We start from the raw sequence: 25,471 nt of genomic DNA on the forward strand, positions 1-25,471 counted from the left end.
TTTGCTTCTGTGATGGTTATATTGCCTAGCAAGCACACCTGTGGTTGTGAAAATAGTATAGCAAAAAAGAAAAAAACCCGGTTATTGATGTACTCGATTTGTGTATGTCTTTTAAACAGTTCTAGTTTCCACCTTACACGGAATAATCAGGAAAAGTGTAAAAACTCAAAAGTGAAATAAAAAATTTTATCAGTTAGTTGCCCTGTGCATTGATGTGTGGCGCCGCCTGTATCACCACCAGAACTAGCTAACTGTTCGGATCACACTTACTTAGGGCTCTGCTCCTTAAAAGGAGGGAGCAGCTTCATTTCATCCTTTAGAACCAGAAGTCGAGGGCCTGGGAAGAAATTGCCATGAATTAACACAGAGCCTGTACACCTTCCACCACAAACCATCCAGGTGTTAGGTCCTCTGTGGCTTCTAAGACTTGATATGGACTGTTAACTTAGCATCCCACTCACACAGCACCACCACCACTTCCTCTTTTTTAAAAAACTCTGAGATGTGCCCAAGCCAGTGAGAGATGGTAGCGTAAGTCCTGGTCATCTCCAAGGTTATACGAGTCTCTCACCTGTCCTAACACTGTCTAAGATAGCCCGTGGCACCGAGATTCCTCATGGGATTTGCCCCCATCTAAAAACATCCACATTGGGAATTCCCTGGTGCTCCAGTGGTTAGGACTTTGCGCTTTCACTCACAGGGCCCAGGTTCGATCCCTGGTCAGGGAACTAAGATCCTGCAAGCCACAGGGTGCAGCCAAAGACAAATAAACAAATAAAAACGTCCACATTCCCACAAGGATCGGGGAGGGGGTCATGACAGGGAGGTATTTAAGCCCCAGATTAGAATTGGTTGTTAACTTTCGTATAGGCTGGGCAGCCAGACCCATTTCTGCTCCTGGCTCCCAGGCTGTTCCACCTGTCGTGCCCAACCAGAAGCTACCTGTTCTATTGAAGCAGGAACTAGGAGAGGCCCAGTGAAGTATCCGTCCACAGTGGACTGGACCAGCTTCTTTCAAAAATGACCCTACACCACAGATTGGGGCTGCAAACTAAGATTGAGGGAGGGGTCTTGGTGCTTGGTTTGGGGCCACTGCCGTGACCTTGTTCTGTTAGGCCCCTACTGTTTCCATAGAGGCTGGGCCCCAAAGAACTCGGTGAGCCTTCGTGGTGGAGCGCAGGTGGAGTGGATTCGTTGAGAAAGGTGCTCAGGATACGTTCCACGAAAAGGTTTTGGCAGTAGAAGAACCAGGGTCAAGAAAGGCCTTCGTGGTCTACAATTCTCACACGGAGCCTTCGGCCCCAAACCACCAAGCCGGTTCGAGAAGGCTGAGACTAGATCCGGACTGTCTTGAGAGAAAGCCTCCTCTCAGGGGGGTAGGTACGCCAAGTTTTGAAACAGGGCATCCTGCTCGCAATTTTCCCGTTTGCGTGTGAAACGTGCAGAGAGCCCACGCTCGCCTTTAATCCTTGTGTAAAGGGAATCCTAACTCCACGGAGAAGGGAAACGGGCGCAGGAGAACAATGACTAATGGGGATTAGAACCCAGGTCTCCTACCGTGGTATCCCCGCCCTCTCTGCGCCGCTGGCGCCGGCTCGGAGCTCCCCCCACGTACCCGCAGCCCTACCCGGGGCCAGGTGAGGGCTCTCCCCGCCTCCCATCGCGGGGGCAGAGATGCCCCCCACCTGGGGCTTCCAGAAGGCTGAGGGGTCCCAGGTGCGGGGCGGGGTCCGAGCGCGCCCGCGATTGGCGCGCGGGGCGGCGGGGGAGGTAAAGGCCAGGGGCAGAAGGGGGTGGGAAGAACCCGGCCGCCCCGCGCGCCCCCGCTGCCGGGGTGAGCGCACGTGGGCGCCGAGCGCGGGGCCGCGCGCCCACCATGAACTCCAGCGGCCCGGGTTACCCGCTCGCCTCGCTCTACGCGGGCGACCTGCACCCCGACGTGACTGAGGCCATGCTCTACGAGAAGTTCTCGCCCGCTGGCCCCATCCTGTCCATCCGTGTGTGCCGCGACGTGGCCACCCGCCGCTCGCTGGGCTACGCCTACATCAACTTCCAGCAGCCGGCCGACGGTGAGCCCCTGGGGGAGGGGGGCGGACCGACCCACCTACAGACAGGCAGACAGGCAGACAGCATCCCAGCCACCCGCGCGCGCTTTCATCTCTGGCTAATCCTGCAAAATCTTCCATTTTGCAGCCAGGGAAACTGAGGTCCAGAGATACAAGGCCTTGGAAGGGGCTCCGAAAGGCCCCGGGGACAGGAACTAGCAGTTAGTGTGCTCCTACTGTGTTTTACTGGTGCTCCGTTTTCCGGAAGAGCTGTTAAGACAGTGAAAACAGCCAAGGGCTTTGCGGTCAGCCAGACCTGGGATTAGAAAGCCGGCAGCTGTGCGGTTTTGAGCAAATGAATCATTCTGAGCTTCAGTTGCCTGTCTGCAAAAGGGGGGAGGTACCTGCTTTGTAGAGTGATTGGGAGGATGAGCAATTGAAAGCACCCGGTGAGGAAGATGCCCGAGAAGACACGGGTGATGAGCGGGGCAGCCGGGAGAGCTCAGCCTCGGGCTGTGGCCTTTCCCGGCAGCCGGACCCGAGGTCTGCACCAGGCGCCTCCACCTTCGGGAACCGAGAAAAGCTGCCTGCGCTCCAGGCTCCACGACCCGTTTCTCGGAGCTGATAGGTTTAGATCAGAGCTTGTCAGCTAGGTGTTGAGTGGAGAGGAGAGAGATTAGAGCTCAGGGTTTTGTTGGAGCTCTGCCACTAGGGTGCGAGCTTGAGCAAGATTTCAGGCTTGGCATCTCTTCATCTGTAAAGTGGGGCTAAGCCTTATTACCCAGTAGCATGGAAGGAATGGAGGGCTTTGTCTATGAAGTAGCACCTGTATCACGTGGTACATTGTAAGCCCTCGGTAAGTGCTAACCCAAGAAAAATCATAATAACTATAGCGTTCAGGTGTAAGACTCCAGAAGTATAACCAAAAAAACCTGCCCCAGCTAAGTCCAAAAGCGGGTGCCTTTACTCTGAGTCTCCTGGGAGGATGGGGAGGTTCCCTGATCTGGGAGTTTGCTGTGATGGTTCTGCCGGTTTCCCAGCAGGTGGTAGAGCTGGATTCCTGGGAGCCTTCCCCTCTGCTCTGCTTTACCCACCCACTGCCTCTTGCCATCTTCCTCCAAGCCCTGTGCAACCTGACCTTTTTGCCAGACTTCATAGATGGAGAAACTGAGCTCCAGACAGCAGAAGGATTTTACTCCTGGATGTTTATGGCAGGACTAGGTGGAAAACCCAGACTTCTTGAAACTTGCCCACTGAGTATTCCACAGTTCCCCTCCAAACCCTCTGAAACCAGAGGTGTCCCTGAAGCAGGGGACAGCATACCACCTGACAGAAGGATGGGCATAGGCTGTTGTTTTTAGACATACTACTGTTTACCAGACACCTATTTTGTGCCAGGCACAAAGTACAAGGCACCTTGCACACCTTATTTAATTTTCAGTCTGTCTGACAACCTGGAGGCAGGTGGTATTCTCTCCCTTTGTTAGATGGAGAAAGGTGGGTAATATTGTCATCATCCCCTCTTTACAGGTGTAGAAGTGGGCTCAGAGAGGTGATGTTCACTGCCCCGAAAGCCATATTTCCTTGGGATCAAATCTCAACTCTGCTGCTCAGCACCTCTGAGCTTCAGTTTCCTCAAACTGCTGCCACCCTTGTCATAGGGACCCTCCTGATCTTTCCCCTTTCTGAGCCTCAGTTTGCCCTTCTGTAAAATGGGGATAGGAATTCCTGCTCACGTCATTATGGTGAAGAGTTGAAGGAGATCCTACCTGGAAGGTGGGAGGAGCACCACACACATGAATTCTTTCTGTTTATCCCTCCTGAGGCTTCAAGCTCTTATCCCAAGTGAGACCCAGACAGTGGCTCTTTTCTTTTTTCTTTTTTGGCTCAGTTCCCAACTACGCTCCTTGGGGCTCAGGGAAAGAAAATCCCCTTCACTAGCTCCTTTCTCTCCTCTTGTCCAGCGGAGCGGGCACTGGACACAATGAACTTTGAGGTGATCAAAGGCCAGCCCATCCGCATCATGTGGTCCCAACGAGACCCAGGACTTCGCAAGTCGGGTGTCGGCAACATCTTCATCAAGAACCTGGAAGACTCCATTGACAACAAGGCCTTGTACGACACCTTCTCCACCTTTGGGAACATCCTCTCTTGCAAGGTGGGTGTGCCTCTTGGGGGGGGTCTGTGTTAGACACCTGTGTGGTGGTAGAGGGATACCAAGCAGCACCTCATCGGTAAAGAGCCAGGTTCAGCAAGCACCTGAATGGTAGTTGTTCTCAGCTGTAGCGGTCACCTACGTATCAGCTGGCTCTTGCTGTGTAACCACCTCCTAACTTCGTGGCTGTCAACAACTGTGATTTATTCCGCTCGTAATTCAACCGTTGGCGGTTGGGGCTGAGTTCAGCCGAGCAGTTCTTCTGCTCTTGGCTGGGTTCCTTTGTTTGCCCACTGACAGCTGGATGGCTTTGCTTCTAGGGAGTGGGTGGTTGTCAGCTGGACCGACTCGGCTTTCCTCCCTGTGGGCTTTCATCCTCCAGCAGGCTAGCCCAGGCTATTCTCATGGCAGTAGCAGGGTCCCAGGAGACAGAGTGGAAGCTCACCTGGCCTCTTGAGACCTAGGTTCAGAACTAGCACACTGTCATTTTCTTGCGTTCTACTGACCAAAGTAAGTCATGAGAACAGCCCGAATTCAGAATGAGAGGGCAGTAGAAATTATAGGACAAAGCAAGTAGATACAGGAAGGCCATGATGGCAATGGACCAGACCTTGTCTGTAACATTTCTCTTATAATAGAATGGAAGTTTCCTAGGAGTAGGGATCTTGTTCTTATTCACCACTGTATCCAAGTACCTGAGATGTGAAAACATAGTAGGTGCTCAATAAATATTTGTTGAGCTAATGGCTGTATCATCATTTGGGAAGGGCTGTGATCATTTCTCTGACTTTGTAGTTGAGGGTCAGGGGCCATGCAGCAGATCAGTCTGTCCTGACAGGGCTTAACCCTGGGTGTTTTGCCCGCTAGATTTTATAAGGGTGGCTGGTCAGTTACCCTGCAGCCTTTGGCATGTCCAGCCTTCTGGGGAGGCAGCAGGGGGGATGGGGAGTGATGGCATCCTCTGTGTTAGAACTCTCCCTTGACTCCTACTATGTGCTAGGCACAGTCCTGCAGTTCTCAAGTGAGGCCTCACCACCTCCCTGTGAGTGAGGGGATATCCCTGTGACTCAGAGGGGCAAACAGACTGGAGGAGGTGCAGCAGCTGCGAAGGGCATGCCATGATAGACAGAAAGGGCTGTTTCCTGTCTTTGAGGATCAATGGAAAAGAGAGAGAGTCTTAACTGTGTGCTAGGTTCTTACAGTGATAACAGCAGATTTATCCAGAACTTTCTATGTGCTAGATTTTCTGCATACACATCCTCACAGAATTTCCCAAAATGTCCTCTTAAGATGCAAACAGGAGGATCCCGGAGTTACCCTGGAGGGCGGAGAGGCTCAGAGTTGGGGTTACTTGTTCACAGTTATATATTATAGGGGTGGGAGGTCAGTGGCCAAGGCAGGATCTGAACCAATGGGTTTGCTGGCTTAGGTGAAGCTAACTTAACAGGGAACAGTATGTCTGTTCCCATTATCCAGGCCTTGAGGCTTCCTCTGGGCCACTGAGGATTGGACAGAAAGTTCTGTGAGACTCGGGCAAGTCTTTGCAGGCCTAATGAAGCCCTGTTATGGGCCTGGTTAGGTACAAGGCGTTCAGTGTGGTCCGTTCCCCTGGTGTTTGCTTTTAGGTTTTATGAGGATGGCTGGTCGGTTACCCTATAGCCTCTGGCATGTCCACCCTTCTGGGGAGATGGCAGGGGTAGGGGGAGAGGTTGGGAGTGATGCCTCCCTCTGTGTTAGAACTATTCCTTGCGTGCTACCAAGTGCTCTCAGACTAGTTGGAGATGGTGAGACTTTTAGGAACAGCTGGACATTGGGCTCTGAGGGGAATGCATGGGGATCCGGGGAGTCAAAGACCCAGAAAGGAGAGTGCCCTGGGGCTGAGGAAAGGTTTCTGAGGCACTGTGGAACTCCACTAGGCTTGGGGTCACGCCACTCAAGTTCAAAGATCAGCCCAGCCTACCGAGCAGAGAGTCAGCATGACATAGTCAGCCAGACCTTGGACTTTGGGGCCAAGTGTCCTGGGTTCAAATCCTGCCTCTTCCACTTCCTGGCAGTGTGGCCTTGGGCTGGTTGTTTAACCTCTCCATACCTCAGTTTCCTTTCTATAAGGGGGGCAGTGGTAGAACCTACCTCTTAGGGTGGCTGTGAATATATATTAACTCACATAATCTTCACAATATAGATAGCCCTCGAAAGAGTAGCGAGCATCTCATTAGGCATCTACAGGAATCAAATAGTTACTTCTGCTGGCTGGCTGACCTCGGACAAGTCATTTATTCCCATTTTCCCCAGTCGGGCAGCTGGGGCTCAGAGGTTAAGAACGGCCTGGAAGGGTTCTGATGACAAATATAACAGTATGTGATGCCCTTAGCAGGTGCTTGGCACAGAGTGGAACCCAGTCAATGTGATTAAATCTGAATGACAGGCCTGGGCTTGAGTTGAAAGCAGAGGGACCCTGCTTGGGGCTGGAGGGGTGCGTGTTGGGTGTGGACTTGGAAGCAGGACTCGTGAAGGGCCAATTGGAGAGCCTTAAATGCCACGTTGGTATAGTTCTGTGGATTGTAGGAGCTAGTGGAGATTATTTCCCAGAGGGACATGATCACAGTTACATTTTGGAAAAAGCGTCCCAGTGGTCAGCCCAGAAGCTGGGTTGGGAGGCTGGGGTGGTGGTTGAGGCAGAAAATGTCACTTAGTTGAGCCGGGGCGGTGGCTGCAGGGATGAGTGGAGCCGTGGACCCCATGAGATGGTCATTAGGGGTCTTAGTGCAAGTTCAGCCAGAGGGACAGGAACTCTGTGAACTGAAGATCTTTCCCATTCACGAGGTCTGTCCTAACTTGAGTTGGGAGCCCTACAGAATGGGGGTAGTATGTTTGTGGGTCTTTTCAAAATTTGAAACAAGTTTGCTGTTGAAATAATAGATTAATTGGTAAAGTTTAAACAACCTGGAAAGGAATAAAGTAAAAAAGCTTTCGTCGCTTTCAACTCTAGTTCCCGGAAATAATTATTAACAGTTTTGTGTGTGTCTGTTTTAAAAATTTCCCTGCCAAGATATGGAAGCAACCTAAGTGTCCATCAATGGATGAATAGATGAAGACAATGTGGTTTATATATACAGTGGAATACTACTCAGCCATAAAAAAAGAATGAAATTTTGCCATTTGCAGCAATGTGGATGGACTTGGAGGGCATTATGCTAAGTGAAATAAGTCAGACAGAGAAAGACAAACACTATATGATATCACTTATATGTGGAATCTAAAAATTACAGCAGACGAGTGAATATAATTAAAAAAAGAAGCAGACTCACGAATACAGAGGACAGATACAGAGAACAAACTAGTGGTTACCAGTGGGGAGGAGGACGAGGGGCAATATAGGGGACGGGGAGTGGGAGGTACAAACTATTGGGTTTAAGATAGGCTCCAGGGCTTCTCTGGTGGCGCAGTGGTTGAGAGTCCGCCTGCCGATGCAGGGGACACGGGTTCGTGCCCCGGTCCGGGAAGATCCCACATGCCGCGGAGCGGCTGGGCCCGTGAGCCATGGCCGCTGAGCCTGTGCGTCCGGAGCCTGTGCTCCGCAGCGGGAGAGGCCACAACAGTGAGAAACCTGCGTACCGCAAAAAAAAAAAAAAAAAAAAAAAGATAGGCTCCAGGATGTATTGTACAACACAGGGAATCGAGCCAATATTTTGTAATCACTGTAAATGGAAAGTAACCTTTTAAAAATGGTATATAAGTGAAAAATAATAATAACCATCCCACACTTTCTCTCTTCCTGCTTTCCTTCCTTCTTTCTTTCCCCTCTCTTCCTCACTTTCTCAATCTTTCTCTATTTCTTTGTCTCTCTCGCTCTCACTTTCCAAAAGTTTCCCCTAAATATGTATTTCTTGTGTTAGCGGAAACACAATTGAATGTTACCAAAAAATGCCAAAAGGTTTCTCAAAAGCATAGATGCCCACTTTAACCCAAATGGGCTTGATTTTTTCCCCCCACTTAACAGTATACCTTACAGGTCACCCTGCCAGCCGTGAAATCTACCACATTCTCTTCAACTATGCACATACAGCAGACCAAGATGAATATACTGTAATTTACTTAACCAGTCTCCTCTGGATGGATCTCGGGTTGTTTCTAACTTGCAGTTAGAAACGAAGATGCAGAAAGGGGGGAAGGTGGCTGGAATCTAATCCTTTTATCCATTGCTTTAGGAAGATCGTTAAAAGCTGGTCTGTGGTATAGATGAGATCTGCGTTCAGCTTGAGGACTCTATCCCTCCTTACTGTGTGATCTTAAGCAAGTAGATTGACCTCTTTGAGCTTTCGTTTCCCATCTCTAAAATAGGGCTGTTGTGCGAGATAGGATTGTCTTCACAGGCACAGAGCAAGCACTCAGGTGTTAGTCGTTATTGCCGTTGCCATTCTTGTTCTCTGTTGGATGCTCTTCATGTCCTGTTTCCCTGTGGCCCAGGTGGTGTGTGATGATCATGGCTCCCGAGGCTTTGGCTTTGTGCATTTTGAGACCCACGAGGCTGCACAGAACGCCATCAGCACCATGAACGGGATGCTGCTGAATGACCGCAAAGTGTGAGTGGTGGGATGTGGGTGGCGCCAGGGCTAAAGGAGCAGAATCATGGTACCACCAACTTAGGACCCATAGGACTGCCACCGTCTAATGGGCGCCTGGCACTGAGCAGCTGCTGGTATTCTTCCTGGCAGTATGGCCTCGGACGTGTTGCTCCATCTCCCAGGGACTCCCTTTCCTCAAGTACAACATGGGGCTGCTGGTATGCGTTAGAGGAGCTCTGAGTAGCAAATGGGGCGATGCTTTAGAAATTCTAGCAGGAACAGCTAATGGCCACATCATCAGTGGACAGAGTGATTTTTGTCTGTTTTCCAACCTTCTCAGCATGGCTGTGAATTTTATTAAACCTTTTGTTTCCTGAGATCTGGGGACAGGAAGGAAGGTTGGCATATGCTTAGCCTGCCATTTTCATGCCTTTAAGTTTGGCATCATCCCCACTTCACAGATGGGAAAGTTGAGGTGCAGATGCTGGAGAGAATCTGCTCTGGCTGTTGCCTCCCCCAGTTCTGGTTCTGCCCGTCAGATGGCCCAGCCCCATGCCCGAGACTGAGCAGTGGAGGAAGCTTTGGGGTGGGAGATGCACCCAGAGTCATTTTGTCCAGAGTTTCTCAGGGTAGCCTCCTGTCAGTGAACCAGAACTTTGACGGGCTTTTCCCAGTTCTCTAGAAGTGTGTTTCTATCTTTGTCAGCTTTCAGTTTGCCTGTTTTCCTTTGTCACTCAGTTTCCTTCAATTTTTGGTGTCAGCTATCACTCGTTTGTGCTAAATGTCTTATATCAGGGGTCCCCAACCCCCGGGCCGCAGACCGGTAGTGGTCTGCGGCCTGTTAGGAACCAGGCTGCACAGCAGGAGGTGAGTGGTGGGTGAGTGAGGGAAGCTTCATCTGCCGCTCCCCATCGATAGCATTACCGCCTGAACCATCCCCCCATTGCTCGCATTACCGCCCAAATCATCCCCACCCCTGTCCGTGGAAAAATTGTCTTCCACAAAACCGGTCCCTGGTGCCAAAAAAGTTGGGGACCGCTGTTTTATAGGTACCATCAAATTTTCTTATGCTTGCTTTGTTTTTCTTAATCTAGGATACTTTCCTAGATGTGTTTATGTGGACTTGGAAATTACAATTTTTAAAATTCATAATGTATTTAAATGATTTCAGTGCCCCCCTCCCCCACCCCAGCAATACTGGCATAAACCACATCTGGTTCTCTCACAGCCACTGCACCCAGTATGTGTTAAATGAATAAGCAAATCTCTGTGATGTGAGTTTGATCCCCAGTTTTACAGGAATGAACACTGAGGCTCAGAGAGGTTAAGTAACTTGCCCAGGGTCACACAGCTTGGTAACTGCAGAGCGAGGATTCAAGCCCTTGTCTGTGTGACTCCCAGATTTGTGCTCTTATCTCCTGAGCACTCAGCTGCCTCATTTGCAGTAGGAGATCCTGTGCATTTGCCCCAAGAATGAAGTCATCTTAACCTTACGCTGGAACATAGAAGCTTGGCTGTTGGAAGTGGTCAGTCCTTAGATGTATGCCATCTAAGGAGCATTGCCCTGCCCAGTCCCTTGATGAGGGGTACAGAGATCCTGGAGGCCAGCGGCAATTGACTCAAGCGACCCAGGCTTACTGGGTGGGCCGGGGCAGGGATGGGGGTGGCCGACGGCAGCCATAGGCAGCTGCCTACCCTGTTGGCGTGTCCACAGCTTCGTTGGCCACTTCAAGCCCCGACGGGAGCGGGATGCAGAGCTGGGAGCTCGGGCCATGGAGTTCACCAATATCTACGTGAAGAACCTCCACGTGGACGTGGATGAGCAGTGCCTGCAGGACCTCTTCTCCCAGTTTGGTGGGCGTGTTCCCCAAGGGAGTTGGGGATCACTTCTCTTCTACTCCCAGCTTGGGTGCCCCCTGGGGCTTCCTGAAGACTTGGGAGAAGGGAGGGGACATCTCAGGGCTTGCCCGACTCCCCTTTGAGACAGGTTGCCCTTCCTAGGGAAGATACTGAGTGTCAAGGTGATGAGGGATGACGGCGGCCACTCCCGCGGCTTTGGCTTTGTCAACTTTGAGACGCATGAGGAAGCCCAGAAGGTAGGAACCTCCCTATGGCCCTGTTTCTTGGAGGAGGTGCGGAGCCAGGACTAGGAAGAAGGGAGATCAGGAGCAGAGGGCTCCAGCTGCCTGTGGAGGAAATAGTCCCTCCCCAGCATGGGTCCACACAAGCCAGGGCCCTTCCTGCCTGGGGTGAAGGCAGACCCTTCAGCCTCCTCCGGTTGCTTCCATAGCCTGAGGCTGGCTGGCTTTTCATAGAATCTTGCAGCCTGGGAGCTACTAGGGGCCTTTGAGACAGCCATCACCCTCTTGTTGAATTGATCGTGGGATTGAGGCCAGGGAGGGGGAGTGCCGTGTTATTTCTTGCTTCCAAGACTTTGAACATATTGTTTTCTCAAAACACTTCCCCTCCCCTACTCTTTAGACCAATGCTGTCCAATAGAAATGTAACATGAGCCACATGTGCCGTTCAAAATTGTGCAGTAGCCACATTAAAAAGGGTTAAAAAACCCCTGCAACTTTAATAATATATTTTATTTAACTTATTCAAATTATCACTTCAATGTGGTATAATGTTGATATAATTGATTGTGATGTAATATTTACATTGATAAAAATTGAGATTTTTACAGTCCCTTTTTTGTACTACGTCTTTGAAATCTGGTACCTCTAGTCCATGTCAGTTCAGACTAGCCGTTTTTCAAGTATTCAGTAGCTGCGTGCAACAAGTGGTTGCCATGTTGGACAGCGTAGCTGTAGATAATTGACGGGTCTCAGCTTATACTTTTCCCTCCTTCAGGAAGCCACCTCTTCCTGTCCTCAGTGCTTCTGACAAGGTGCCCCTCCTCTCTGTCTCCATCATTAGCTCAGATCTCCACGGATAGAACTGAGGGCAGGGGCTGGGTCTCATGTCACCATTAAATCTCTAGCATTTCACTGCTGGTAGGTACCAGATACATATCTACTGAGCAAGGGAACGGTACAAGGTCACCGCGTGAGTAACAAAGCAGGGATAATGTCCGATCTTGCCTCCCACCGTGAAGCTCTTTCCGTAGCTCCTGCCCCATTAAGATCACTGGTCATGGGAGAGCTCAGCTCATAGTGGATTCTGGATGGAGACCTGGATCCTGGGGCCACCTCGATAGCAGCCACTTCTCACTGAGCACTTACCACAGGCAAGGTGCTACCTGATTTTGCAGACACTGTCCTGTCTCCTCCCACCAGTGTGGGCTCTACTGTGGTTATCAGGTTCCACCAGCTTGTAGCTAGGAGGAGAGAGCACTGGGATTAGAACCAACTCTTTCTGGCCCTGAAGTTTCGTTCTTAAGTAAAGGGCTCCTTTGAAAGGTAACTTCTTGTGTCTCCTTGGACATGTCCCACCCTCTCTGTAGACTTTGGTTGCCCCAACTATAAAATGACAAGTTGGAGTAGAGCAGTGAAGCTGGCAGGGGAAACCGTAGACTCCAAGGTCTTGGAGACTTCGGTAATGACCTGTTTTTTGCGGGTTTTTTTAAGATTTATTTTTTATTTATTTATTTTATGCTGTGTCGGGTCTTAGTTGTGGCACACAGGATCTTCGTTGAGGCATGCGGGATCTTTCGTTGCAGCACGTAGGCCCTTTGTTGTGGCGCACGGGGTCTAGAGTGTGTGGGCTCTGTAGTTTGTGGCACGCGGGCTCTAGTTGAGGCGTGCAGGCTCAGTAGTTGTGGCGCACGGGCTTAGTTGCCCCACGGGCATGTGGTGTCTTAATTCCCTGACCAGGGATCTAGCCCACGTTCCCTGCATTGTAAGGGGGATTCTTTACCGCTGGACCAGGGAAGTTCCCTGCCAATGACCTTTAAGACTGCTACGGATCAGGCAGTTCTTGGGCCCCCAGAGTGTTTTTACATATATTTACATACGTTTGCATGTTAAGTAGGGAAGCAAGTCATTATATGAAAACATTTACTAATGAACTGACCACTTAAAAAGTCAGTTCCCTTTTAAATATTTCTCCTCCCTAACACCAATGTCTAATCCAAACCTTTGAGTCAGTACTCACGTGGGTCTGATTTTTGCAGATAAGTCAATGCCGATTCAGTTCATTATTAGTGGATTGCAGAGAGACATTGCACGTCTGTTTTTTTTTTTTTTATGTGACACCAGGTTGGGTCACCGCCCCTGAACAAATTTAGTAAAAATTTCTCTCTCCCTCCCTTTTTTCTTTTATAATTTATCTTTATTTTTATAGTGGAGTATAGCTGATTTACAATGTTATGTTTCTTTCTGGTGTATAGCAACTTGATTCACTTACACAGAGACATCTATATCTACATATTCTTTTTCAGATTCTTACCAGTCTTATACATTCTTTTTCGGTGATTACAGTGTGTTGAGTCAAGTTCTATGTGCTATACAGTAGGTCCTTATGGATTAAGACATTGCACGTCTTGCAGAAGATGTAGGAATTCATGCAATCAAAGCCACTGACGGTTTGGGGTGTGGCAGGCTTAGGCCAGTTAACTGAAGAAAAGAAAAATCAAGGGTTAAGAAGCAAATGTTTCTAAAGTCCTCATAGCAAAAACGGTTCTCTGTGCTGTGAAACCCAACATGAAGGATCTTGATTACGCCATCACGCCCTTTGGAAAGAATTATGCTTGTTGCTTTGTTCTAATCGTGTGTGTAGTTACAGTTAGAACCTAAATGTTAAATCATGGGAAACTTTGCAAATTTCAATTTCACTTTTTCAAGTAGAGCCCAAATCAATTTTTTAAAATTCTATAGTTTACTCTGAAATTCTGTCCCATGTTTTTAAAAAATGAATTCACTTTAAATGGCCTGGATTCTGGTACTAATTATTCTCAGCTAACAAGGCCAGCCTGGCTTGCAGGTGGCCCTGTCTGGGCCCAGAAGATGGGACTGGAGGACAGGGCTAAGGCCAAGGCCTCATGGGGGTGGTTACCAAGCCCCCTGGCTGCCTCTTCTCTGCACAGGCTGTGATGGACATGAACGGGAGGGAGGTGAGTGGACGGCTGCTCTACGTAGGCCGGGCCCAGAAGCGGGTGGAGCGGCAGAATGAGCTGAAGCGCAGGTTCGAGCAGATGAAGCAGGACCGGCTGACCCGTTACCAGGTGAGGGACAGGCTTCCTGTGGGGCAGCTGCTTCGATGTGAAAGTGTCTGTGTGTGGGCAACCCTGAATGCGACTCCCTCCTCCAGCAATCCCACTTCTGGGAACTTGGCTTTAGAGATGCGGGGAGTGGGGAGGGGCTGCACCTTCCAGGTGATGGACTCGCTGAGTGATGGGTGAGGTGCAGGGGTGCTGCATGAGACTGAGAACTGGAGGCGTGGTGGGCGGGGCTTCCAGTGCCCCCTTGGCCCATGTAAGCCCCTCCCCCCACCCCAAGTCATTCTGGGGCTTGGAGGGGAAGGGGCACATCTAGCAGGTATCCTTTCCTTCTAGGGCGTGAACCTGTATGTGAAGAACTTGGATGACTCCATCGATGATGAGAAACTGAGGAAAGAGTTCTCTCCCTATGGAGTGATCACCAGTGCCAAGGTGAGGGCCAGGGGCACCCACAGGGGATCGGTAGCCTTCCCCTCCCATCCTCACTGCCCACGCACAACCCCATCCCCACCCCGGGGCTTCCAGGGATTTGGTGCTGCGCTGCTCCTTCTGGAGTTTGGGAGCTGGGTCTGACCCCATTGGAGTCTGTCGTCCATCTGCAGCCTTGTCTGGGCTGGAGGGGAAGAGGGTAGAAATACAGTCCCAGTCGCACAGCTGGACTTGCTGGGGCTTGCTGTAACCGAGGTTCATGCAACAAGCATTTATTGAGTGCCTACTGTATGCCAGATTACAGATATTTGTGTCTCAGAATTTCCATTGACTTTTGTTGTCTGGCCTTGGCTGGTGACATAACCCCTTTCCGGGCCTCAGTTTCCCCATTTGGAAAATGAGAGGCTTGGGCTGCATCATTCTTCACTCATTCTTCCCCACGTATTGAACAGCTACCGTGTGCCCTCCTAGCACCAGAGATGTGATGTTGGCTCTGTGACCTTGAGCAGATGTCTTCCGAGCCTTATCTATAAGATGAGGGTGGGCGGTGGGCTCCCTGGATGGTTCTGAACCCTGGCTTCTCATTAAAATACCGTGGAGAGCTCTTAAATAGACACCCGAGTCAGAGAAACTGAATGTAAAGCTCTGGGCATCTTAATTTTAAAAGCTCCCCACGTAATTTTAAGAAGACCTAGTGTTCGTTCATTCCATACTTGAGCACCTGCTGTTTTGCCAGGCCCTGTGGGAAGCATACAGGAATAAGTCAGACGTAGTCCTTGCCCTTGAGTAACTTATAGTCTAGTGGGGAAGTCGGATGCATCACTAACTCAAATCTACTGTAGGGTGGGGTGGGGTTGGGGTAAGTGGAGGAGGCAGAGCTGCGGGAGCTCAGCAGAACAGGAAGGAGGGCTTCCTATAAGAAGTGGCAGTGGCAGCAGCGTTTGACTTGACTGTGAGGAGGTAGGGAGCTGCGGGTGGGAATGAAGGACTTTCCAAATAGGTCAGTGTGGGTGACGGGGCTGAGGACCTGCACGTGTGGTGTGATGGTTGGGCTCTTAGGACGTGGTCTAGAAGTTCTTTTGCCTGTTGAATTCAATTTAAAATGTCCTTCAGGGAGCCTGGTATTTGGGGAAGAGGTTCTAATAATTTTTGAGTTAAGGACGTTTTCCCCAAAAAAGTGACAGAGAGCTGTGGGACATGTGAATTAAGCATCAGGAAATCTGATTAAATTTATCAATCAGTAATTGATAAATCTGATTTATAAAAAGCTCTGGGCCCTCTTTCCTGGCAAATGCATACTTGGTGTAGTATTATGGTTGGAAGCTGGGATTTTAAAGTTAATCAGAAGTAGGTCTAAATCCCAGTCCTACCATTAACTACCTGTAGAGCCTGAAGGAAGTGACATTGCCATTTGGACCCTTTTTACCCATCTGTAAAATGGGAGCAACACGATCTACTTCTAGAGGTGTCCTGAGAACTAAAAGGCCTGCAAGTGGAGCACCTGCCCACGATAAGTAGTGAAATAATGATCTAGTTGTTCACATACCTTGCATATAATTTCAGGAGATTCACTGACCTCCTTGAGGACCCCTTGAATGAAGGGAATTGTACAAAATCTGGATTGCTTAAGAGTTGACGCAGAGTGGGGTGGACCATCTTGTTATAAAATGGGAATTTTACATAAGTTTATATGTACTTATAAAATTTAATATATTTTCTATTTTATAAAATAGTGATTGAAAATGAGATAATAGTGTTATAAGCACTTTGTAGAGATTAAGTTCATAGTAAGCTCTGCATGAGTATTTTTTATTATTTATTTTATTTATTTTCTATTGTTTAGGCTGCATTGGGTCTTAGTTGTGGCACGGGAGATCTTCACTGAGGCATGCAGGCTTCTTTCTAGTTGCGGCGTGCGGCTTTTTCTCTCTCTAGTTGTGGCGTGTGGGCTCCAGGGTGCGTGGACTCTGTAGGTTGTGGCACGTGGGCTCTCTTGTTGAGGCACGGGCTCTCTAGTTGAGGCGTGTGGGCTCAGTAGTTGTGGCATGTGGGCTTAGTTGCTCCGAGGCATGTGGCATCTTAGTTCCCTGATAGGGCTCGAACCTGTGTCCCCTGCATTGTAAGGTGGATTCTTTACCACTGGACCACCAGGGAAGTCCTTGCATAAGTATTAGTTGTACTAATTTTATCTTCTTTAAAACTACCTAACAGAAGTTCTTATTAATTTGCTAAGACAGTATTTTTTTGCCAAGAAAATTTGGCTGTCTCATAAAGCCTATGGACCCCTTATCCTATGGAGGATATGTTTAAATGCATAAAAGAAAACTCATAAGATTACAAAAAACAGTTGGATTGAAATATATTTGTTAAAATATGTTCTGCTTTATTAAGGCAGCAAACTATAAGATCTAGGGGAATTCCCTGGCAGTCCAGTGGTTAGGACTCCGCGCTCTCACTGCCGAGGGCCTGGGTTCAATTACTGGTCAGGGAAGTAGGATCCCACAAGCCACGTGGTATGGCTGAAAAAGGTAAAAAAAAAAAAAAAACAAACTATAAGATCTAGTGAAGTAGTGATGAGCCTAAAAGATTTTGAGATCAGCAATAATTAATGTGATATGAAAATATTCTTCTTGACAAAGTCACAAGCACAGCTAATGCTACTGTATTTTTTCTTTGCCTATATTCAAAATAGAAGGAAATGCTAATGTAAAAATAAAGATGCCATTTTCCCCCCATCTGAGTTCACAGGCCTCCAGAATTCTATCCATTGACCTCCCTGAGGGGATCTGTGAACGCTCAGGTCGAGGCCCCTGTATGAGTAGCAAAGTGCAGCTGAAAATCATTGATGTTAGAGCATGGGCTCTAATAGAGCAGATTTAAAGTGTTCTCAGCTCAAGTCCTCATGGAGTCAGGCCAGTGTCTCAACCCTAAAAAAAGATCAAGAATCGTATATGCAATATGGATGGGATCCTTGAAGAGAAAAATGTTAGAAAGTCCAGTAAAATCCAAATGAAATCTGCAGTTCAGTTAATAGCATCGTAGATAATAATAGTATTGTACCAATCAGTCGGTACTGTAGTTCTGTCCCACTGTTAACATGGTACATTTGTCAAGCTAGGTGAAAGATATACAGCAACTCTGTACTATTTTTGCAACTTTTCTATAAATCTAAAGTCATTCCACAATAGAAAGGTTATTTTAATAAAAATTTTTTTTAAAAAAAGGCTAAGAACCTCTTCCCCAGACTCCTAAAGAATGTGGCTCTGTGCCTTGCCGAGGCAGTGGAGGTCTACCAGCACCGTACATTAGGTTTGAGCTGTGGCTAATGTATGACCCACTGCCTAGGTGAGTCATTCTTTTTTTTTTTTTTCTCCATAATAGTAAGGAATTTTGTTTCTATCGCAAAGAAAATTAACACAATAAAGCACCAAAAATACAAATTCAAATTATTTTCCTATTCCATACAAATCTCTTTCATGGAGTCTCTAGGAAATACAACTCTTAAGAGCATCTTACTTTGTCCATAATTCACAAATAAAACCCGAGGAGTAGTTGAAATGCAGAGTTTTCATTATAGTGACCCCTACAGAAAGGTTTAAGATTGTAGCCTGGCCGAAGAACCCTGCCCCTAGATATTAACCTGTCCCAAACTACCATCCCACTTCCTTTTAGCCGCACAGGCGAAGGCAGATACAGTAACGATTTAAGCCGGCTTTCCATCACCGCTTAGGAAAATCTTTTCAGAAGGAAAATTTAGAGATCAAAATTAACTCTGAAATGCAGCTGTTCTCCCTGATTTTGGGGAATGGTCTAGTAAACGATGAGCAGCCCTCATTAGCAAGTGGACCGGTCTTGGACAAGTCACTCTGAGCCTCACTTCCATCACCTGTAAAGTGGGCGTGGCCATGCCTCCCTGCTCAGGTGGCTGCACCTGTCGAGTAAGAAGGCGTGTCACATCTTCTTTATCCATTCATCCGATGATGGCATCTGGCATACTGTGGGCCTCAGTAAATGTGTGGGTGAGAGAGGACCCCCCCCTTAATCGCAGTTTCTCCTGGGTACCCTCAGTACTGGGCTGGGCCCCCCAGGGGGTGGGGAGCGTGGCCCCCGGAGTCTTCCTTCTCCACCCCCAGCAGCCCTTGTCTTGTCTTGCTTTTAGGTGATGACAGAGGGTGGCCACAGCAAAGGGTTTGGCTTTGTGTGTTTTTCCTCTCCAGAAGAGGCGACGAAGGCCGTGACAGAGATGAACGGGCGCATCGTGGGGACCAAGCCACTGTACGTGGCACTGGCCCAGCGCAAGGAGGAGCGGAAGGCCATCCTGACCAACCAGTACATGCAGCGCCTCTCCACCATGCGGGCCCTGGGCAGCCCCCTCCTGGGCTCCTTCCAGCAGCCTGCCAGCTACTTCCTGCCCGCTACGCCCCAGGTGACCTCCTGTCCGCATCCCTTCCCTGACAGCCAGGTGGGGCAGGAAGATCAGAGCTTCACAGGCAGACAGAGATTCCCAACATGCTTCAGCTGGAAGCTCACTCGGCAGGCGGCCGTTGTCACCCCATCTCTAACAGGGGTAATTTTGTCCCTGTCAAGCAGTGCTTCCCGATCTGGGAGAGAATCGTGAATGTTATGCTGAAAGATTCTCTGCAGTGAAATACGTTGGGGAAATATTGCATTAAGCCAAAGAAGCCTTGATTTCTTTACTATGTACCTTCTTCTATCCTGATATGCCAGTAGGCACCATGACTTTCCCAAACTGGCAGAGTACGTAGCATTCCCCCAGCTTAGATGATCATTTTTGTGGGACGCCTGCTAACATCTCTCCTGTATGCTAATGTTCTAAGGGGCCTGGTTTGGGGAAGGAGCTTGTATGACCTGGAGGGAGTAGAAAGATGTCTGTAGAAAGATGAATGGCTCCGAGGATGGGAACATTCCTCCCCCTTAGCAGTTCCTCAGCCTGGCACAAGTAACAGTGGGATTGTCGCCCTTTTATCCAGGTCACTGGGCTAGTAGTACTGATCATCAGAGGCAAGGATTGAGTCTGAGATCTTGCCCTGAAGGGGTCAGGGCTAATGGACCTCCTGATATGGGAAGCAGGAGCCTTAACCCCAGCTTTGTGGGTCTATAATGACCAGTCCCCTGTAGGGGACAGTGGAATTCCCATAGTGGTGTCCCTGAGGGAATGCAGTTTCTCACCTCCCCTGCTGCCAGCCCCCCTCACTCTAGGTCTTTCTGTCCCACACAGCCTCCAGCCCAGGCCCCATACTATGGCTCTGGCCCACCTGTCCAGCCTGCCCCCAGGTGGACGGCCCAGCTACCCAGACCCTCGTGTGAGTGACCCAGCCCCTGCCCTCCACATGGGTCCCGTGGGGCAGCGTGTAACACGGTGGGTTAAGGACACGAGCTTGGGGGTCAAGCCTGGCTCTGCCACTTCCCAGGGTGTTAATTTGGGTGGGTCACGTCACCTCTCTGAGCCTCGGTTTCCTTTTGTGAACGTGGGCCTGAGTGAGATGTGTGTAAATCACCAAGGACAGGGCCGAGCCCGTAAAAGACACAGACGCCTGTTACCTTCCGTGAGCTCCGAAGGCTCTCCTGATGTGTGACGGTGAAAATTCCTGCAAAGCTGAGAAAATAATACTCCTTTGGCACTACTGTTGATGAATGGTCCTTCTCTAAGAGTGACATTCACCCTGACCTGAAGCTGCCCTGGGGGACCAAGCTCTGTGGTCCTGGTACCTATGCTTCTTGGGGTCCTGGGTAGACAGAAGTTGGCTTTGTAATTGCAGATTTCCAACGCCCTCCCCTGGAGTTCTGGGTCTGCCAGTGAATTCACTCCTCTTATCTGCTGCAGAATGTTCTGGTTCCCCTTCCCATCCCCTTCCTCACCCCAGAACTGTCAGGGTGCAGTGCCCGCCTGGTTGTCCCCCTCCACCTAAACTTTCTCCATGTTCTCTATGCCGCAAGCCGCCTACCCGCCTGCGGCCTCGGTTGTCCAGCCAGCAGCCGTGTCTCGGCGCCCCTCGTTCCCCATCGGCAGTGCCAGGCAGATCTCCACCCACGTGCCGCGCCTGGTGCCCCACGCCCAGGGAGTGGGTGAGTGTGGGCAGGGCTGGGAGGAATGGAACAGAGGGGGGGTGCGGTGGTGGGTAGGGGCTTGCTCCTGGCAGGGAGTCAGAACCGGCTTCCACGGTGACCCTGCCGCTGGCCCCCTTGGAGGGCAGTGCCGGCATCTGAGGCCGTGCAGTGGGCTCCAGGGTCAGGGTCCTCCCGACCCAGTTCCGGGGCTGACTCTCTGTGGTCATGCTACCTACTGTACCTGGTATCCTCTTGTCTAAAATCTGGGTGAGGGACTTCCCTGGCGGTCCAGTGGTTAAGACTCTGAGCTTCCACTGCAAGGGGCGTGAGTTCGATCCCTGGTCGAGGAACTAAGATCCCACATGCCACGCAGCACGGCCAAAAAAAAAAAATCCAGGTGAAAGCAGTATTCCCGTCGTGTTATGCGGGTGAAAGTGATCATACGTGCAGGGGCGCAGCACCAGATCTGAACCTAAGTACTGCGGCAGCTGTGAACGGGGGAGCAGGTTTGGGCTCTAAGGCAAACATCCGTTCCTTCATTTGGCAGGTGTTTGCACGCCTGTGTGCTGACCCTTTACTCGGTGCTGGGGATTCTACGTGAATGCTGCTTTTGAGGTGTCATGCCTTTGGGTTGCTGTCGGCCTTACCATCCCTGCTTATCTCTTACAGCCAACATCGGTACCCAGACCACAGGGCCCGGTATGGCAGGATGCTCTTCACCAAGGGGGCCTCTCCTGACACACAGATGTTCCTTGGCAACACACAACACCCACCGGGTAAGGCTGGCCCAGCTGCCCACTGAGTTTGGGCTCTGGGGCTGCTTGGCTCAGAACCCTGTCTAAGGTGCCGGCCCTGTCTGGGCCTTGGTTTTCTTTCTATCCTTGGCTTGTAAAGTTTCCTTTATGAACATGTACCATCAGAAGAGATATCCCCACCCACCACCCACTAACAGAGGGGAAAAAAGACCAGGATCACATTTTGTTTGTTCATCACAATTTGCTTCGCCTGGGTTATTACCAAAATTAATTTGGGTTTCCTTAGTATTTACTTAGTAAGCAGCGAGGATGTGATCACTCTGCAGAACAGAACTGAAAATATCTTCTGTAATTAAGAGCTGTGTATTTATCTTCCTGCCCCCTAAAACACTCTCCGAGTCAGCATTTTCAGATCCTGTCTAGAATTTCTGTGGGTATACTTCAAACTATTTCTTGCAAAATGAACAAGAGGAGGCTTTAGAGAGCAAAATGGTTTTAAAGTTGCCAAGATGCGAAAGGGTCAGAAATGATGCTGGGGATGCGGCCATAAAGCTACCTGATTAAAAAGTGCTTTCTGTAGCACCAGGTGGTCAGTAACGTGTGGCTTTCACTTGACAACACGCATAGGGTTCCTAGCACCACGGAACACGTCTGCACTAGGACGTCACTTTGTCGTCTAGTCCACTGTGCCCTTGTTAGGGATTCTGTCCCGCCCGATTGTCCATACCTTGCCCCCTGCTCCCCCTCTTCTAGAGCCTTCCTGGAGGCCTGTGCTCACCCGACGAGGGTAAGTGTTTTGAGGCCTTGCCCATCCATGTGGTTAAGGGATGTGTCCCCGGCACCATGTGCAGGTCCAGGAGCCTGCTGTGTGTGTCCCCGGACAGGAGCCCCTGACTGCGTCCATGCTGGCCGCAGCGCCGCTGCACGAGCAGAAGCAGATGATCGGTGAGTGGCTGGTTCCTTGACCCTGGAGCAGGAAGGGGGCGCCACCAGCCGGCTTACCTGGTGGGAAGTGCCTTGAGTGGAGGCCAGACGTGGGGACGAGGTTCCCAGCCTCGTGCTGACCCACCTGCCGGGTGGACTTGCCCAAAGGGCCTTTACTTCCCAGGACCCTGTTCATCTTGTCTTAAGACCCTGGTCAGACCAGATGGTCCCGAGATCTCTTCCAGCTCTGCTGTTGTGTGGCTTCGACTCAGGCTGGGAGAGACCCCAGACGTGGGGAGATGAGGGGCCAGGAGGGGGAGCAGAAGGGTAGGGTCTTGGGTTTCTGCCAGGAAATGGCCTCTAAGGTGGGTGCTGTGGTACCTCACACCTCTCGTGATGGGAAGAGGCTGTCACCGAGTTTCATCGGTCTCCCAGTGCCCACGGCAGGGAGGGAGAACATAAACGTGTCCTGGGAAACAGACATTGTTCCCCCTGGCCCCTGATCTCCCGTGCAGTCCGTCTCCACCCCGGCCTCTGTAGCGGGCCCCGCTTAAGGAGGCCGCTACCTGCTGAATGAGTGAGCGAGCTTGCTCTGGTTCCCAGGCTCTTTCCTTCACCTAGACCTCCAGACTCTTCTCGGAAGGCCCCCAATGCCACCACGCCATTGTTTGCTCGGCTCGCTTGGGGTTTTGCCACTTTACTACCCACCCCCAGAGAAAAATTCTAAATGGGCTTCATGGCGGTAGAAGGCTCTGTAAGCAGTGCCCTGGAAACATCTTCACTCCCCTCGTGGGAGAAGCCCTCCCCCACCACTGGAGGCACCTCCAGCCCCGGCTGCACCCTCCACACGTTGCCCAGATGGGCTGACCACCACCACTAGGCCCCGTCACTCGAAGTGCCCAGTGGTGGAAGGGAAGTTTATCTTGTGTGCTTGGCTCCCCTGTCCCTCCAAGAAGTCAAGTTCAGCATTATCGCATCCCGTCTAGAATTTCAATGAGATCCTTCAAGTGATTTCTTGCCAAATGAACAAGAGTAGTCTTTAAAGCAGCAACCAACCTCGTGTCAGAGCCTATGCAGTGTACTTTACATGTACCGTCAAATTTGATTCTTTACACTAGCCTCCAAGGCGGGGTTGGCTATGCTCACTTGGGGAAGAGGCCCCCAAGAGTGTTCAGTGACACGCCTGGAGGGAGCAGTTCTGGGACAAAAACCCGGATGCCCCCTCTGCTGCGTTCCACAATACCACCCCCGCCCTGGGATGCCCGGGCTGTCCGCCAGGTGTGTGCATAAGCCTCAGAGGCTCTTCCGCACAGGTGAGCGTCTCTACCCCCTCATCTACAATGTCCACACCCAGCTGGCTGGCAAGATCACGGGCATGCTGCTGGAGATCGACAACTCGGAGCTGCTGCTCCTGCTGGAGTCCCCAGAGTCCCTCAGCGCCAAGGTGGGCTGGAGCCTGCGAGGAGCGGGGAGGCCTGGGGGCAGAGGAGGGTTACGGATCAAGGCCTCTCCTAGGCGAGCTGGTAGGCTGCTGCTTAGACAGGTGAAGTGTATCTTCTTGCTGAAATCAGCTAACACCCGCAGAATGTGGAGGTGGCAGAGGGCCTTAGTGAAGGGCCGGCTACTTCAGCCCCTGCGGCCTCCCTGCAGCTCCCCAGGCAAGACTGTGCGACAGGGCGCTGTGTTCTGACCCAGCCCAAGGGTTAGGGTTCCCCCAGCCGTCTGGCAGTGTAGAAGGTGGCCGTGGGTTTCTGCCATGGGAGCCAGTGAGCACAGTCAGAGGGGGCGGCGGGGCTGGGCGCGGGCCTTCTCGTGTCCGGTGGGCCAAGGCGGGGAGGCAGGGCTCTCCCAGGACCCTGCTGGGGCAGCTGCACCAACCCCTCCCCCGTGTGTCCCACAGGTCGAAGAGGCCCTGGCGGTGTTGCAGGACCACCAGGCCACGGAGCAGACCTGAGTGCACGTGCGCCGGGACCAGGTGGGTGGTGGTCAGGGGAAGGGTGCCGAAGCAGCCGAGCCCAGAAGCTGTACAGAGCTGGGAAGGGACGTTCACAGACTCCCAGAGACCGCTGTGGTGTCACTGGCTTATCTCGGAGGCACCAAGGGGTTCAGGGGAAGCTGTGACGATCAAAGGCAAGGAGGACAGACTGCGTGATGGGAATTGGCGTGGACTCCAGTGCCGAGTGGGCCAGCCGGCCGCCCGCCCTGGCAGCCTCACTCAGAATAGGCTGGCCTTCCCCCGGGCACCGCCTGGCCCCACGCAACCTGCCGGAACGCCTGGCTTGGGCTCGTCTGTGTCCTTGCTTGAAGACTGGGTGTCTGCCATGCTTTAGAAACATTTATTTTTTTCATCCCCAGAAAATGGACTCCTTACTCCCTTGGCTGACAAGAGAACCGCGTTTCCTGCTCTTGGCTCTAAGGCCCTGTGAACCGTAACTTCCCAACTGGGCTGTATCTGCACTTGAGCTTTTTGTGGAATGAAGGCTGGTCGCCCAGCCAGCCTCTTACCTGTTGCTTTGTGCATTAAAAGTGCTGCAAACTCCGTCTTGTCTCCCAGGAGGTCTTCTTGTGTCAGAGGGAGGTGGGCAGAGCAAAGGGTAGCCTTGACTGGGCTGGGGCTTTGGCTGTAAGAAACAGGAACAGAAACCCAAAGGCGCGCTGCGCTAACGCACACAGAGGGCGTGTAAACCGTGCACCAGACAGAGCAGAGCTGCCAGGAGCTGAGCAGGACGACCTGTAAGGGCCCCAGAGGAGCAGCCGCCACCCACCAACCGTGCGGCAGGGGGCCAAGCGGTCGTCACACAGCACTGAAGCTGCTGGTGCCCACGTGTGCATGGGGGTTCTGGGTGCCCGGCCCGAGCAGCCTGCAAGGCAGGGTCCTCTGGAAGCAGTGACCGCTTCTTCGCTCTGGGCCGGCTGACCAGGGCGTTGTGTCACAACTCCACTCTTGTAGAAAGGCTTTCGGTTACCTTCCCAGGTTGTGATTTCCAGGTTATGCTGGTCTACCTGCCTCCTGTGTTTTCATGAGGAAATCAAGCTGCTTGCCTTGCGGGCCTCAAGAAGAGAAAGTCAGTCTGTTGTGACTAGATGGCATCTCTAAACCTGCCTAAAATCGGGTGAGCGTCATGCCTGCTTGCGAGGCAGCAAGAAAAGGGGGTGCAGCTGCTCGCTTTGAAATGGTCCCCAGGCCAGGCCCCTGGAGTTTCTGTGACTCTAAAATCTGCTTCAGCCTGGAGGTCTGGTTGCTCAGAGACTCGGCCCTTGGAGGGGGCGGAAGCAGCGTGCTAACAGCTGAATGTTGCCCAGAGCCGAATGGGATGGGGGAGCAAAGGGACAATACGAACCCTGTCTGCCCGGCTTTCTGGAGTCAA

At 51.1% G+C, this 25,471-nt stretch overlaps 1 protein-coding gene across 4 annotated transcripts; it reads left to right on the forward strand.

Annotated features, from left to right (window-relative positions):
• The first annotated feature begins 319 nt into the window (after positions 1 to 319).
• Positions 320 to 25,277, forward strand: PABPC1L (poly(A) binding protein cytoplasmic 1 like). Of its 4 annotated transcripts, none has more exons than XM_067708238.1 (15): positions 320 to 2,069; positions 4,010 to 4,203; positions 8,668 to 8,783; positions 10,480 to 10,619; positions 10,767 to 10,861; positions 13,795 to 13,932; positions 14,263 to 14,358; positions 18,515 to 18,922; positions 19,595 to 19,679; positions 20,314 to 20,442; positions 21,094 to 21,200; positions 22,031 to 22,124; positions 23,417 to 23,547; positions 24,004 to 24,078; positions 24,459 to 25,277. In XM_067708238.1, the coding sequence occupies exons 1-14, from the start codon at positions 1,877 to 1,879 to the stop codon at positions 24,055 to 24,057; spliced, it is 1,980 nt and encodes a 659-aa protein (XP_067564339.1). In that variant the 5' UTR covers positions 320 to 1,876; the 3' UTR covers positions 24,058 to 24,078; positions 24,459 to 25,277. The 4 variants fall into 4 exon arrangements, with proteins under 4 accessions (XP_067564339.1, XP_067564340.1, XP_067564338.1 ...); XM_067708239.1 differs by having other exon boundaries at positions 18,515 to 18,781; XM_067708237.1 differs by lacking the exons at positions 24,004 to 24,078; positions 24,459 to 25,277 and having other exon boundaries at positions 320 to 1,376; positions 1,480 to 2,069; positions 18,515 to 18,781; positions 23,417 to 23,991.
• The last annotated feature ends 194 nt before the right edge of the window (positions 25,278 to 25,471 follow it).

This window comes from Pseudorca crassidens, chromosome 15 (genome assembly GCF_039906515.1).
Source record: "Pseudorca crassidens isolate mPseCra1 chromosome 15, mPseCra1.hap1, whole genome shotgun sequence".
NCBI lineage: Eukaryota > Metazoa > Chordata > Mammalia > Artiodactyla > Delphinidae > Pseudorca > Pseudorca crassidens.

Coding starts and splice junctions, on each gene's coding strand:
- PABPC1L (XM_067708237.1), top strand. CDS start 1,877: ATGAACTCCAGCGGCCCGGGTTACCCGCTCGCCTCGCTCTACGCGGGC. Junction 4,204..8,667: donor GGAACATCCTCTCTTGCAAG/GTGGGTGTGCCT, acceptor CCTGTGGCCCAG/GTGGTGTGTGATGATCATGG. Junction 10,620..10,766: donor GGACCTCTTCTCCCAGTTTG/GTGGGCGTGTTC, acceptor TGCCCTTCCTAG/GGAAGATACTGAGTGTCAAG.